This window comes from Camelina sativa, chromosome 6 (genome assembly GCF_030686135.1).
Source record: "Camelina sativa cultivar CO46 ecotype springtype chromosome 6, ASM3068613v1".
NCBI lineage: Eukaryota > Viridiplantae > Streptophyta > Magnoliopsida > Brassicales > Brassicaceae > Camelina > Camelina sativa.
The window spans coordinates 1,533,584-1,547,332 of NC_141885.1; the positions used below are offsets into that span (position 1 = coordinate 1,533,584).

The 13,749-nt window shown below is 38.5% G+C and overlaps 4 protein-coding genes and 1 pseudogene across 6 annotated transcripts; 2 read left to right on the top strand and 3 right to left on the bottom strand.

The window, feature by feature from the left end:
- Positions 1–1,246: 1,246 nt before the first annotated feature.
- On the top strand, positions 1,247–3,950 carry LOC104790064 (TATA box-binding protein-associated factor RNA polymerase I subunit B). Of its 2 annotated transcripts, XR_015560251.1 has the most exons (4): positions 1,358–2,125; positions 2,245–2,607; positions 2,712–3,182; positions 3,293–3,950. XR_015560251.1 is itself a non-coding variant. In XM_010515762.2 (3 exons), the coding sequence occupies exons 1-3, from the start codon at positions 1,516–1,518 to the stop codon at positions 3,848–3,850; spliced, it is 2,106 nt and encodes a 701-aa protein (XP_010514064.2). In that variant the 5' UTR covers positions 1,247–1,515; the 3' UTR covers positions 3,851–3,950. The 2 variants fall into 2 exon arrangements, 1 of the variants encoding a protein (XP_010514064.2); XM_010515762.2 differs by having other exon boundaries at positions 1,247–2,125; positions 2,245–3,182.
- Positions 3,938–6,120, bottom strand: LOC104790065 (uncharacterized). The gene is made up of 8 exons (XM_010515763.3): positions 5,891–6,120; positions 5,464–5,703; positions 5,296–5,367; positions 5,139–5,206; positions 4,910–5,060; positions 4,731–4,817; positions 4,540–4,629; positions 3,938–4,427 (listed from the first exon to the last, which is right to left on the bottom strand). The coding sequence occupies exons 2-8, from the start codon at positions 5,695–5,697 to the stop codon at positions 4,278–4,280; spliced, it is 852 nt and encodes a 283-aa protein (XP_010514065.2). The 5' UTR covers positions 5,698–5,703; positions 5,891–6,120; the 3' UTR covers positions 3,938–4,277.
- A 782-nt stretch (positions 6,121–6,902) lies between these two features.
- LOC104790066 (putative apyrase 6) lies at positions 6,903–10,157 on the bottom strand. Its single transcript, XM_010515764.2, has 8 exons — positions 9,206–10,157; positions 8,965–9,077; positions 8,764–8,871; positions 8,489–8,543; positions 8,145–8,336; positions 7,955–8,052; positions 7,632–7,828; positions 6,903–7,541 (listed from the first exon to the last, which is right to left on the bottom strand). Exons 1-8 carry the CDS (start codon positions 9,825–9,827, stop codon positions 7,262–7,264), a joined length of 1,665 nt encoding a protein of 554 aa, XP_010514066.1. The 5' UTR covers positions 9,828–10,157; the 3' UTR covers positions 6,903–7,261.
- Positions 10,158–10,483: 326 nt separating this feature from the next.
- LOC104790068 (pentatricopeptide repeat-containing protein At2g02980, chloroplastic pseudogene) lies at positions 10,484–12,457 on the top strand (annotated as a pseudogene). The gene has a single exon (XR_015559147.1). The product of XR_015559147.1 is annotated as a pentatricopeptide repeat-containing protein At2g02980, chloroplastic pseudogene (transcript).
- On the bottom strand, positions 10,531–13,023 carry LOC147942120 (putative apyrase 6). The gene is made up of 2 exons (XM_087453193.1): positions 12,764–13,023; positions 10,531–12,661 (listed from the first exon to the last, which is right to left on the bottom strand). The coding sequence occupies exons 1-2, from the start codon at positions 12,885–12,887 to the stop codon at positions 12,432–12,434; spliced, it is 354 nt and encodes a 117-aa protein (XP_087309319.1). The 5' UTR covers positions 12,888–13,023; the 3' UTR covers positions 10,531–12,431.
- Between the last annotated feature and the right edge of the window lie 726 nt (positions 13,024–13,749).

Below are 13,749 nucleotides of genomic sequence, written 5' to 3' on the forward strand. Positions count from 1 at the left end.
AAAGGGGATCGCCAAAAAAAAGGAAAGGAAACGGATTAGAAGAATTGACTCCCTCGTTCAAAGCTTAGAATTGACGAGCTCGCAGCTCGTCCTTCACCTTGCTTTCTCGCTATTTTAGCTCGTCTAGCTCACTTTGTAGCCCATCCTTTTTGTGCCCCGACACCGATTAATAAAGATCATTTCGACCCCCATTTTGCCTAACTAAACATTCTAATTGTGACCGATCGTAACATCAACAAGACAGACCTTGAGGAACTAAACCACAGCTCTTAGATTCAACAGACAAACTTGAAATCAATTCGCGTCAATCAGAAGATGGTAAAGTTTTATACTTGAACGTTGGTACTACCGTTGATGTTGGTGTTGATGAAGATTCTATTGACTATTATGATTCTGATTGAAACGAATGAGTAATGATCTTTTCATTATTTAAGCATGGTTAAGGGTCTATTGGAATATAAATCCATAATTGAGAATTGTATAATCCTTTCAAAATTATTGTCCAAAGTCATGGTTTTGAGTCAAACTCGTGGTGAGCAAATGCTAACAAAAGATTCTATATATATAGGAGAGTTTGAAGGACTCTAGAATGAAAGAAGATTACACAAATAGTGAGAAATATTCAAAGCAACAGGACACAAAATGTTTCTGATTCACTAATCTAAGCACATGTGAATCATATTTACTCACAATAGGAGTGATAGGACATGCAACAAAATAACCATTCAGCATAAAACTCTCATATCTGTTTATGATAGAGATCGAAAACTAAGAGAATCTTACCACAATATGAACCTAAAATCCTTTTTTAAAAACCCGTCGGAATCTTTGTATTCTAGTGTGGCAAATTGTCGTTCTGCGGCCAGTGATTTGGTCTTGGTCGGTTTCTCGTCATTTCATATGGCCTATCTCTATGGTTCTACTACCTTTTTATCTTAGTACTTATCGTAGCTTATGTTGCTTGTACTCTAGCCGCTTTCAAGCTTTTTATCTCTTTTGTTGTAGTTTGATCCGAATGTTGTGTACTTGTTTTAGCAGCATACCGTGTTTTCTTTTCCTTTTTTATAAGTTAGTTGGTTATATTATACTTTTTTAGAGATGAGTACCATTAACCTTGTAACTTAAATTAATGGAGCATTTGTTGACAAAAAAAAATAAAATAATATGAAACCTAAAATCCTAAGCATCGAACTAAACCAAGAAGGGAGCTGAAGATAACTTTAGTGTTTATCAAAGGACGGACTCTGCTTCACGGTTTTGCTGGTTAAGGGTAAATGTTAAAAACAGAGAAAACTTGAGGGCCTTTTTTGCAATATTACCAATATCAAAACCCCTAATCACCTGCTCCTCCGCCGCCAAATCCTAAACGCCCGAAGCCAAGTTTCGCCGCAAAACTCTTGAACGCAATTTTTCTCTTTCTTCTTCGTCGTCTCCTTCATCAATCTAATTTAGGGTTTCCTTTATCCCTCGCAAAGTTTCTTCCTTTTGTTCTCTTTCTAATTCCTTTCGATTACAATGACTACGATCATCTGCAAGGAGTGCGACAACGAAGCCTTTGACGAAGGAGAAGACGGGTTTTTCTATTGCCAACGATGCGGTGTTATGGTTGATGATATGATCCAAACCGGCGTCGACGACGGAGATCTCATCGGTGAAGGTGGAGATACCCAAGGCGCAATGTATAACAACTTACATCGCCGTATTATACCACACCTAATCACTCCTTCACAGCCTCGTTACACACAGGAAACTATGCTTTACTCTCAGTTTCGATCTCATCTCGAATCCTTGAGCCAAGTTCCCAAATCCGGAATCGAGAAGAAGGATTTGTTCCGTGAAGTGAAGAGAGAGCCTGAGAGTTATCCCGAGGATGAGCCTGGGGATTTTGGAGCAGAGCCTTTGAGCTATGAAGATTATTACGATGAGGCTAGAGATAGATATGTTAAAGCTTTTCTGATGATGGTTACTTCTCAGTGTGATGCTTTGGTTGACAAGTTCAATGTCACTCTTTTGATTATTGGTTTGGTTGGACCTATCTGTTTACGTTACGTGGCTCTCTCTGGCGTCTACGATGATGATTGGGCTGATAACGCCATTCGTGACTCCGAGCGTCAATCAGAAGATGGTAAAGTTTCATACTTGATGTTGGGTTCATTCCAAATCTAGCATCAAGAAGAAGAGTTCTCTATTGTTTTGTGTGATTTTGTTTGTTACTACCTCTCATTCTTTTTTGGTGTCTCGCAGGTGGTGAGTTAAAAGATGCTAAGCGGCCTAAAACATACAGAGCCGAGCCTCGTAACTTAGATGGTAAAAGAGCAGTGACGATATGGGTTGGTATGCTTAAAAAGACTCTGCCTTTATCGAGATCTTTGGCGATATCTTTCCTTGCTTGTCACAAAGCGGGAGCGACTGTTCTACCCACGGACATTGTGAGATGGGCACGGGAAGGAAAGCTTCCGTATTTGTCTTGTTTTCTCGAGATTCGTGAGAAAATGGGAGAGCGATCAGCTGCGTGTCCTGTGAAAACGAGCATAATGGCTAGGCCTTTTCAGATTCTTTCTGCTCAGATGTTAGAATCACGAGCTGCTTTGATTGCTGATTTTATAGGTTTACCTTTGCCTCCTGTGAATTTCTTTGGTATAGCTTCAAACTATCTAAAGCGTTTGTCTATTCCTGAGGATAAGATTCTTGACGTGGTGCGTCTTATACAGAACTGGTCAATGCCTCCAGAGTTATATCTATCTAAGAACGAGCTGAAGCTTCCTACCCGTGTGTGTGTCATGTCTATACTGATTGTAGCTATACGGATGCTTTATAACATCAATGGCTTTGGTGTATGGGAACGGAGTTTAGGGTTAGTTAATGCTAGTGAGGAGGATCTCGTTTCTGAAGAGTTTGATTCTTCAGTTCATGATGAGGAGGAGGTTTCAGAGACAAATTTGGCTGCTGCAGAGTCATCAGATGTCACGAAGGCAACCAAATTTGATACCGAGGAGCTTCTGAAGAACCTTGAAGCGAAATATTATGAGGTCGCTGCTTCAGAAACCCTTGAATCCGAGAGGGATCTGTTGTCATATTTATCAATTGGGAAAAACGAGTTCTTCGCTGGTTTAGAAGAAGATTTACCTAATGATACATACAGAACTGTTGATAACTTGTGGAATAGTTATCCAAATGACGAGGTAAGAATCTGCTTATATTAATTATGTTCAGATTCTTATTAGAATAATCTGAAGAAATTAGTTCTTTAAAGGTTGCATATAAACTGTCTCTTTTACATGCATTGATGTAGGAATTAGATCGGTTTAGGACTCCATCCAAGAGGGGAAGAGATAGGGAAGATGATCTATCACTTAACCAACTTTCTATAGATGGTAGTAGTCCTTCAAGGAGTAACGAAAGTGTATCAATGGATATTGATCTATCTTCGGAACAACAAGTTTCATCATCACCAGAGAACCATCATCAAGAGGAGACATTAAAGGAGAGAGCGATGAAAAGACTAACTACAGACATGGGAGAGAACTTGTTCTGTTACATACCACCTCGTGTGAAGATAAAGAGACTAGACTATCTTCTATATGTGAGGAAAAAGGAAGATGGAGCATTGATATATGCGGCTCACGCGGATTACTACATTCTTTTGCGGGCTTGTGCTAAGGTTGTTGAGGTTGATGTGAGGAATATGCATAGAGGTGTGTTGAACTTTGAGAGGAGATTGGCTTGGATTGAGAAAAGGATAGATCAGGTTTTATATCTAACTCCACCTTTTATGACATGTGACAACTGTTGTGATGGTGAGAATGTTGGTGAAGAACAAGATGATTCATACACTAACAAATCAAGATGATTCATACGCTAACACCTTGTTCATAAATTTTTGTTGTAATATGTTACGTAGAAATATTTGTAACTTTATAAATCCAATTAGTCCAAATTTTGTTGTAATATGTCTCGTGTGTTCTTCCTTATTTATATCCATTTATATAAAAATACACTCAAATTTTAAGTCAATATTTGAGAAAAAAAAATTGTAAAACAGAATTTACAACTTTATGCAAAAACTTTTGCAAGAAACATTAAAATATCGACATTTTTAGCTACAGATAAAATGAATGAACTCCTCTGGAATGAGATCTAACCTTACAAGAACTCAAATGATTTCAATCCTTTACGCTGACAGCATTCTAAATTTACAGGCAATCAAACTCTTCATTTCATTCACATCGTACCTTGTAAATGGCTCCATACTCGCGATATTAGATCAGAGTAGTACATTAGACAGGATCGTCATCCTGTTGTTGTGTAGATGTAGTTGCATGAGCGATGGAGGATGATGGTGAGACTGGTGATACCGTGAAGTGAACTGTTCTAGGCTGCCCTGACTGAAGCACCAACGCAAACTGTGTAGCCAAAGCTGCAGCTTCCTGTTCAGTCGGGTTGCATTAAGTCAAAACCCGTAATTTAGTTTGATTCTTACAACAGATAAAAGAAAAGAATTTATCCGGACAGAACCGTGGACGAGTTCTTAATACTAACCTGTCTTTGTCTTCGCCGTTGTAGAATACTGATGGCCCAAGCCATGATATAGCATGGAAGAAGAAATCCAGCAGCTCGGAGCAAGACAAGCTACAATAAGAAACAGATGATTTTGTGGTTTTGTTGTTACTATTAAGCATGAATTGCTCTGAGACCAAAATATAGAAAAGAAGAAGCTTCAATCCGCTTACAGATAGTATAGAAGATGGGTCATCTTCTTCTCCATCAGCATCGTCTGTTATAGTCAGTGCATGTCGTAAGAGAAGAAGAGCCATCAACTGCCAAAGAAAAAGTGTGTGCTTGGGGTTATCATAAGCGACGAGTTGTTACACTTGTTAGAAATTTGCCAAAAAAAAGCTTAACGGCTTACTATTAGAGCAGCTGAACGACAAAACGCAGCTCCGCTGGCATTTGAATCAGTATATTCCACATATTCAGTCTCTAAATACCGACGTTCAGCTTCTGCAATGGCAAGGAGACGAGGATCATGCAAATCCAAACCTGAGATTGTCCATCCTCCACTGCAACGCACATATGCACAAGTCAGAAACATAAAAATCTGACAAGATAGAAGCAGAAACACATGAAAGTAACCGTACCCGATATCAATAGTGGTTTCTTCAGGCTGAACAGGAGGTGGTGGAGCAGTATATCCAGGTTGGTAAGGCTAAGTAAGAGAAGTTAAAGACCTATCAGAGTTACATGGGAAACATCTACATAGAGCATTTCTACTAAAAAAGGTAACAACATACATACCTGATGACAAATCTCGCAAAGAATGTTTCCTTTTTCATTACACCAACGCTGAACACATTTCCTATGAGCGTACTGAAACAAAGCCATTGCTCAAAACTATCAGCTCATCATCATCATTAGAAAAAAGAACATCAATACATAAATGGGATCAGAATAGTAGGTAGTAACCTTGAGGCTGCCACTGCAAGCACAAGGAGACTCAAGATTCTCAATAGGAGAATCATCCGAACAAATACGACATTCCGCGGAAGCAATAAGCGGTTCATTCTCACCAGAGATATCAATCGCCTTGTCATTATTATTATTAACAAGATGCGACTCTGATGATCTAACCTCCGGTGGAGGAGTAGGACGCATCAATCCATCAACATTTACCACAACGGCACTACTCTCAGTTATCATTGTTTCCTTCCAAAAACAAAACCGAAAACCCTAACGAAGTCAGAACCATACGAAATCTAAAATCGAATTAGATCCCGGCGGTACACAAAGATCAACGGGGAAACAAAATCGGAGATATGAATCAGAGAAAAAACGATTCGAAACTCGGATTTGAGATTCAACGGAATCGAAGAGAAATCAAATCAATCATCACCTGAAGAAATGTTGGTTTATAGCGTTGGCTGTGTCGTCTCTGATTTAGGAATCAGAGAATCTGGAGAAACATAAACCACAGAGAAAATGATTTTTTTCCTGAGGCAGATCGAAATTTTCTTCAGAGAGATGATTTTTCCCGCAAATCGAGCAGAAGAGAGAATTCGCTTTTTTATATTAGCCCTGATGAGAGAATCATCAATATAGAAAACAACGACGTGTGAGAAATACAGAAAAAGTTGATGGCCGTTGACTACATGTAATTATACTGCTTTCTTAAGGGTAATTTCGGTATTATCTTTACTTTGCCGCGCTGTCACGTTAACGACATGTTCCCTGTACAGGATTAACATTCTTGCTTGTTTTTTTTTTTTTTTTTATTAACACAATAATGGTTGTAATCTTTTTTTTTTTTTTTTTTATTCATTTTTTTTATAACATGATCTAGTTGTTCAATTAGATGAATTATTGAATACATATATCTATAGGTTATGATATAGTTATTAAAGTGGGAGAATAATTGTCGTGTAAGATAAAAAAAATTTAGTACAGTACGCATTATTAGGTGCATGAGTCATGGAAGTAACTTAACAACTTTACAGATTTATTATAATCAGATAAAATACAACTATATATGACAAAGTTTTTTTGTCAAACGAATAAAAAAGATGATTAGTTTAGACACGTAAACATGTCAACTACTTTTTAAAACTCGGAAATTAAACGATTTAAATTACTACATCTGTACATGAAACAAAAAAATAAAAAAAAAGCAATTGGAAGACTTGAATGATTCCAAAAGTTGAGGTATGAAAAGAAAACTTATATTATCGAATTTTAATTATAATTTTGATAATACAAATGGTAGTAAGTAGTAATTTATCTAAACAGACTCGTTGCATAGAGGACCCTTCTAAAACAATCGAAATCACGCATCCCACCCCATGTAATAAACGTATTTGCTCTACTGACCCCCCCCCCCCCCCCCCCCCCCCCCCCAATGATTCCAAAAGTTGAGGTATGAAAAGAAAACTTATATTATCGAATTTTAATTATAATTTTGATAATACAAATGGTAGTAAGTAGTAATTTATCTAAACAGACTCGTTGCATAGAGGACCCTTCTAAAACAATCGAAATCACGCATCCCACCCCATGTAATAAACGTATTTGCTCTACTGACCCCCCCCCCCCCCCCCCCCCCCCCCCAATGCTTCCAAGCAAATTAGAAAATTTCTAAGCCGTTGATCATATAAATAACTCAGAAGCTTGCTCCCTTGATCACTCACTATAGAAGATGAAGAAACTTCACAATCACAAGCTCTTTGAGAGGCAAGAAGACTCTTGCACAAAAACAGTTTCAAAACCAAGATCATCTAATCCGGGTGACTATGTACCGGCCTTTCTCAAGGTCGTAAATTGTTTTCAGCTGCGGTTTTCTCCACTTAGATACCAGATATACCAAAACTGTCAAAAGTATCGGTATCCCTATGACATAGCGAAGCGTCTTCGAGTTATTACTGAACAGATCATAGAACCAATGGTGACTACCAATGGCTGCATGTTGAGATGTCTCTGTTGCAGTCTGTAGAATGAATGCACCTAAAGCCCAATCGAGGGGTATATCTCCTACTTGAATCGCAAACTGGATTCTGCCAAATAAAGAGAAACAAGATTCGGATCGAGCCGTGTTTACGAGAATTATAAATCAGTCTAAGGTCAGAGTTCTTGAATTTACGTACCTTTCATCATCAAGAGGAATGCCCAAAGTATCATGAAGCAATGACACAATATATGCTGATGAGAAACAATACCGTAGAAGATCCTCGTCCCTGAGTGATGGGTCTTTTACTCTCAACTTCGACCAATCTTCACCACAGAATCTCTCTCCAGCTGAAATCATATTAGACAACCACGCTTTTTCTCCTAACCCGAAAAACTGGTACAAGAAACAAAGACCTTGTTCATAACATTCTCCAAACATAACATGGATGGACATTGCGTTGTAGGTCTATGGGGGTTATATACACTACGAGCAAGAATCTGATATCAGAAAACAACGTACCTTAGAGGTGTGAAAGAAATTTTCTGTAGCTAAAAATTTTCCCTGTATCTTAGGCGTGAAAGCTGATCCAATAGAACAATGCTGATACGAGCATTTCTCTGCACTCAAACGAAGAAATATGTATCTATTGAAGACAACAAGGAAAATGATCCAGTGAAAGTAAATCCAGAGGTATCAATTAATATTCTACCATTTCCTTCTTGCAAGATTGTTCGTGCAGCAGATCGACACTCTGAGTAATTACCCCCAGCATGAAAAGAATCTGAGAATCCGTTTTCCAAAGCTAAAAGTCCAGATAAATGCTTCTGTGTGTTTGTGTCGAGGCTGTACCCTTTTGGAGCACAAGGGTCTGTAAATATTCTTTCCCGTGTAGGTTCAACAGCTGCAAGAAATGAAACAATAAATGAGTGAGAAGGAAAAGAGACTTTGCTATTTGACTTGAAGACGTGATCTGATATTTTTAGAAAACTTAAATTGGTAATTTAATGATCCATCAATTAGACATTTAGACTTATACAATCATCAACAGCTAACCTGAATTATGGTCTCTTGAGAGAAGCGAACCCCATAACTTATCATGAGCAGCATTCTGCAATGGGAAGATGGTTAATAAGGACATTGCCAAAAGATCAAATCCGTCCTTCTTAAGATTTCAGAAAGAGAAACAAATTAACAGAAACAACAGTTAAGGAGACAATTGTTTGGTCAACTGGATTAAGTTTCCACTAAACAAACTTCAAAGGATTAAACTAACTACTATAAGCTTGTAAAACCAATTCCAAACACATATACTGCACGAAAGAATATACCTGCCCAAAATGAAGGAAGCTGTGACTGTAGAGATTGTATGAAACATTTCCAAATGATATTGTACGTGAGAATTCAGCAGGCATTGGCTCATTTGACACAAATGTCACCTGAAAGAAAATACAATGGTCACCGTCTTCTTAGTAAGTTCCACAAATCGTTTAAATCCCCTCAATAATGAATTTAAGCTAACAAAACGAAACCTGTGCAGAAGCCCCGCCAAGTTCAACAATTCCGGTTGTTTTAAGAGGATCACCTCCAAGTGAACCGAGAGCAAAGTTTGCAACCACCCAAGCATATACACCTTCGTCAGATCCTGGAAATATAATATCCAATGATTAGCACCCCTAATTGCTGATGAGCTGATACAACTCTTATGGTTTGAACAATGGCATTAGATAAAAAGACTAACTTGAACTAAAAGAATAGATTTTTAAAACTCACCAGAGATAACAGAAGCCCATTCATCTCGAAACAAGAACCCAGAAGATTTAAGAACTCTTCTGGTAACTCTCAGAATCTTTTCCTGAACAGGTAACTCAAGCAATCTCATTCCCGCCGTCGCCATTAACCGTACTTCAGTCTCCATCCACATACCCTTAGGAACCTTCCCTTTCGCAAACTCAACCAGCTCCGTCAACGACGCACTCGCCCCATCAGGATCATCAGCAAACGCCGACAAACCCGGATGCAACTTCAAACTAGCGTAATTCGCTCCACTGAATTCAAAAACGGGTTTACCCGACTCAACCCGGTACCCAAACACATGAATTCTCGTCCCTGTACTTCCGCCGTCGATCACAACGCTGTAACGAAGCGACCCTAAACGATTACCGCCGGAGAACAAAATTGAGTAACAAAGAAAGAGAAACCCCAACAGTACAGATATAGAAGCAACGGTTAACATGAGATTCGATTTCGCGTGTTTCGAATTAGGTTTCGTAAACGTGTAAGTCGAGGAAGAAGACGATGGTCGGTGGTTCCCAGAACGGATATGGAACTTAATTGGATCCATATCTGATTTACTACTACTCTTCACCCTAAAACGGGCATGCGATCGTCGCATCAACAATTCACAAACCGCCACGAGAACGAAGAACAATGAATCATAAGATCTGATTTCAAAATCAAAATATGGAAATTAAAAAAAAATAAAAAAAGGAAACCAAAATTAATATATTTTCTCGTGATTTTTTTCGAATTTTTTCCTTCTTTTTCTGAAGCTTTTTTCTTATTCAACCGAGAATAATGGAGATTGAGAGGGCCGCCGTGAACCAGCGCCGTTGAAGCTCGTCGCCGCCTTTCAAGTCTCCGATGTCGTTCTCGGTATTGTGGAAAAAAATATAAAAAATAAAAAAAGAAGATTAAAAGCAAAAATTAAATTGCAAAATAAATTGGTCGTTGTAGCGCCTTTTACGAGTTTTATAGTAGCCCTATTATTATTAACCGAACCGAACCGTAATTTTGGGTATTCTATTCGGTTATAAGGCTTAACCGATCGGTAGGACCTTAGAATTGATACTAAATTACAAACCGAAGAATTAAATTAGCCCTGGAATAAATAACCGAACCAAACTAAACCGAATCGAGATTTTGGATATTCGGTTCGAATTCTGTTATAAAGGCTTAACCGGACGGTAGCACTTAAAATTGGTATTAAATTATGAACCGGGTCGGTCAAGTCGGGTCGGGTTATTTGTTCATTAATTTTGCAATCGGGTCATGATCACGACACAGGAAGCTTATCGTTATCTTCAAGATTTGTAAATGAGAAGCTCAAGTTCAGAGCTTTAATGGCGATATCTTCTGCTTCACTACTATCATCACTCTCCCACACAGAAACATTCACTAAGCATTACACTGTGAATCCACCAAACCCGATTCTTCTAATTTCAAGATGCAGTTCTCTAAGAGAGCTGATGCAAATTCAAGCTTACGCGATCAAATCAGATCTACACGGAGATGTCTCATTCGTCACAAAGCTGATAAATTTCTGCACTGAGTCTCCAACGGAGTCTTCAATGTCATACGCACGCCACCTGTTCGACGCAATGTCTGAACCAGAAATCGTGGTTTTTAATTCAATGGCTCGTGGGTATTCTCGCTCAACGACTCCTCTTGCAGCGTTTAGTCTCTTTGCTGAGATCTTGGGAGATGATCTTTTACCTGATAACTACACTTTCCCGTCTCTTCTCAAAGCTTGTGCAGTAGCGAAGGCGTTCGAAGAAGGTAGACAATTGCATTGTGTGTCGATGAAACTAGGGCTTGATGATAATGTATATGTTTGTCCTACGCTTATCAATATGTACACTGAGTGTGAAGATGTGGATGCTGCTCGTTGCGTCTTTGATCGGATTGTTGAACCGTGCGTTGTTTGTTTCAATGCTATGATCACGGGTTACTCGAGAAGAAACAGACCGAACGAGGCTTTATCCTTGTTCCGTGAAATGCAAGGTAAGAACTTGAAGCCGAATGAGATTACCCTTCTTAGTGTTCTGTCTTCTTGTGCTCTGTTGGGATCGTTAGATTTAGGGAAATGGATACATGAGTATGCTAAGAAACACGGGTTTTGTAAGTACGTGAAAGTAAACACGGCTTTGATAGATATGTTTGCGAAATGTGGTAGCTTGGATGATGCCGTGTCTCTGTTTGAAAAGATGAGGTATAAGGATACTCAAGCTTGGTCAGCGATGATTGTAGCTTATGCGAATCATGGTAAAGCTGAGAAATCCATGTTATTGTTTGAGAGAATGAGATCTGAAAATGTTCAGCCTGATGAGATCACATTTCTCGGTCTGTTAAACGCTTGCAGCCACACAGGTCTAGTGGAAGAAGGGGATGAGTATTTTTCACGGATGGTTCACGAATTTAGGATTGTTCCGAGTATTAAACATTATGGTTCTATGGTAGATCTTCTTGGTAGAGCTGGAAGATTAGATGATGCGTATGGATTCATTGATAGGCTCCCAATAAGGCCAACTCCGTTGTTATGGAGGATTCTCCTATCTGCTTGTAGCAGTCATAACAATGTGGAGCTAGCTGAAAAGGTTAGCGAAAGGATCTTTGAGTTAGATGACTCTCACGGTGGTGATTACGTGATCTTATCAAATCTGTACGCAAGAAACAAGAAATGGGAATATGTAGATTCTCTAAGAAAGGTGATGAAGGATCGAAAAGCGGTTAAAGTTCCTGGTGTCAGTTCCATAGAGGTTAACAATGTAGTTCATGAGTTTTTCTCAGGGGATGGTGTGAAGTCTGCAACCACAAAGCTTCACAGAGCATTAGATGAAATGGTGAAAGAGCTAAAGCTTGCAGGCTATGTTCCCGATACATCAATGGTGGTTCACGCCGATATGAGTGCTCAAGAGAAGGAGATTACACTTAGATATCACAGTGAAAAGCTTGCGATAACGTTTGGATTGTTGAATACTCCTGCAGGGACAACGATTCGGGTCGTGAAGAATCTTAGAGTGTGTAGAGATTGTCACAATGCAGCTAAGTTAATATCTCTTATGTTTGGTAGGAGAGTTGTTCTTAGAGATGTTCAAAGGTTTCACCATTTCGAAGATGGTAAATGTTCTTGTGGAGATTTTTGGTGAACGGTCATCTTCGTAGATAGAAACATATGTATAGTAATTGTAAATTGTTTCGTTATACAATACTCCCGTCTCTAATTTCTTAGAGAAATTACTACAACCGAAATCAAAATCAAAACAGTAACCAACACATAGGCATTAATGCCTTGGTTGCTTTCTTTGGCCTGGCCTTGGGCAAACACATTCTCCGATCCCAGGGATGCTTCAATCACCTTGACAACAGTTCTTATATTAAGAGGATCACCACCAAGTGAACCCAAGGCAAGGTTTGCAACAACCCAAGCATTTACATCTTCCTCAGATGCTGAAATTGTAAGATTGAAACATTTATACATCGATCTTATGAGCTTGATCGTAGTCAAATTCACTTGAACAAAAGGATGAAGTAATGGTTTTGAATACTCACCAGAGGTAATAGAGGCCCATTCATCTCGAAACATGAAACCAGAAGATTCAAGAACTCCTCTAGTAGCTTTGAGAAACTTTTCTTGGACAGGTTTTTTAAGCAATCTCTTCCCCGCCATCGCCATTAACCTTACTTGAGTCTCTTTTCCACATTCTTTTCGGAATCCTCCCTTTCGCCGTATCCACCAGCTTCTTCAATGATATACTTGCTCCATCAGGATCATCAGCGTACGCCGATAGACCTATAGCTGTCAATTAGGCGGGCCGCCCGTGGACATGCCCATGTCCATATACATATGGGCGGACCATGGTCAGACCAAAAAATAAATGGTCTATTTGGACATTTAACCATTTTTGTCCATGGACCATATGGGTTTAACCAGATGGACAATGGGATTGCCATTTACCAAAATTAACATGTTTTTATTTAAAAAATATTTTTATGAGAAATTCCATTTATAACTAAATAATTTTAAATTATTATATTTTACATTTATAAATTTTTATTTTCATGAAATACATTTATAATTTTTTTTCATAAAACAGATAAATTATTGTATTGGTGGAAAAATGATTTTACGATTTTGGCGGGAAAACAAAATTTTACGATTTTGGCGGGAAAACACAGTTTTACGGTTATGGCGGGAAAACATAATTTTACGGTTTTGGCGGGAAAAACAGTTTTACGGTTTTGGCGAGAAAATGCAATTTTACGGGTTTGGCGGGAAAACATAATTTTACGTTTTTGGCGGGAAAACACAATTTTACGGTTTTTGCGGGAAACGCAATTTTACGGTTTTTGCGGGAAAATGCAATTTTACGGTTTAGGCAACAAATGTGGATTCTCTAATTTTGGTTTTGAGGAGAAAATGTAATTACGTAATTTTTCCACCAAACTCATAATTTTAAAAGAGAAATAACAAAAAGAAATCAGATTTTATAAAAGAAATAACAAAATAAAGTTCAGATTTTATAAAAGAAAATAAC

Bases quoted from the DNA above. Each gene is read 5' to 3' on its own strand.
- LOC104790065 (XM_010515763.3), bottom strand. From the start codon at position 5,697: ATGATAACTGAGAGTAGTGCCGTTGTGGTAAATGTTGATGGATTGATG. The intron at 5,061-5,138 runs GTACGGTTACTT...TGTGCGTTGCAG, and splicing joins GAAACCACTATTGATATCGG to TGGAGGATGGACAATCTCAG. The intron at 4,630-4,730 runs GTAAGCGGATTG...TTCTTATTGTAG, and splicing joins ACCCATCTTCTATACTATCT to CTTGTCTTGCTCCGAGCTGC.
- LOC104790066 (XM_010515764.2), bottom strand. From the start codon at position 9,827: ATGCGACGATCGCATGCCCGTTTTAGGGTGAAGAGTAGTAGTAAATCA. The intron at 8,872-8,964 runs GTTTCGTTTTGT...ATTTTCTTTCAG, and splicing joins TTGGCGGGGCTTCTGCACAG to GTGACATTTGTGTCAAATGA. The intron at 8,053-8,144 runs GTAGAATATTAA...GTTTGAGTGCAG, and splicing joins AATCTTGCAAGAAGGAAATG to AGAAATGCTCGTATCAGCAT.
- LOC147942120 (XM_087453193.1), bottom strand. From the start codon at position 12,887: ATGGCGATGGCGGGGAAGAGATTGCTTAAAAAACCTGTCCAAGAAAAG. The intron at 12,662-12,763 runs GTGAGTATTCAA...TTACAATTTCAG, and splicing joins ATGGGCCTCTATTACCTCTG to CATCTGAGGAAGATGTAAAT.
- LOC104790064 (XM_010515762.2), top strand. From the start codon at position 1,516: ATGACTACGATCATCTGCAAGGAGTGCGACAACGAAGCCTTTGACGAA. The intron at 2,126-2,244 runs GTAAAGTTTCAT...GGTGTCTCGCAG, and splicing joins CGAGCGTCAATCAGAAGATG to GTGGTGAGTTAAAAGATGCT. The intron at 3,183-3,292 runs GTAAGAATCTGC...GCATTGATGTAG, and splicing joins ATAGTTATCCAAATGACGAG to GAATTAGATCGGTTTAGGAC.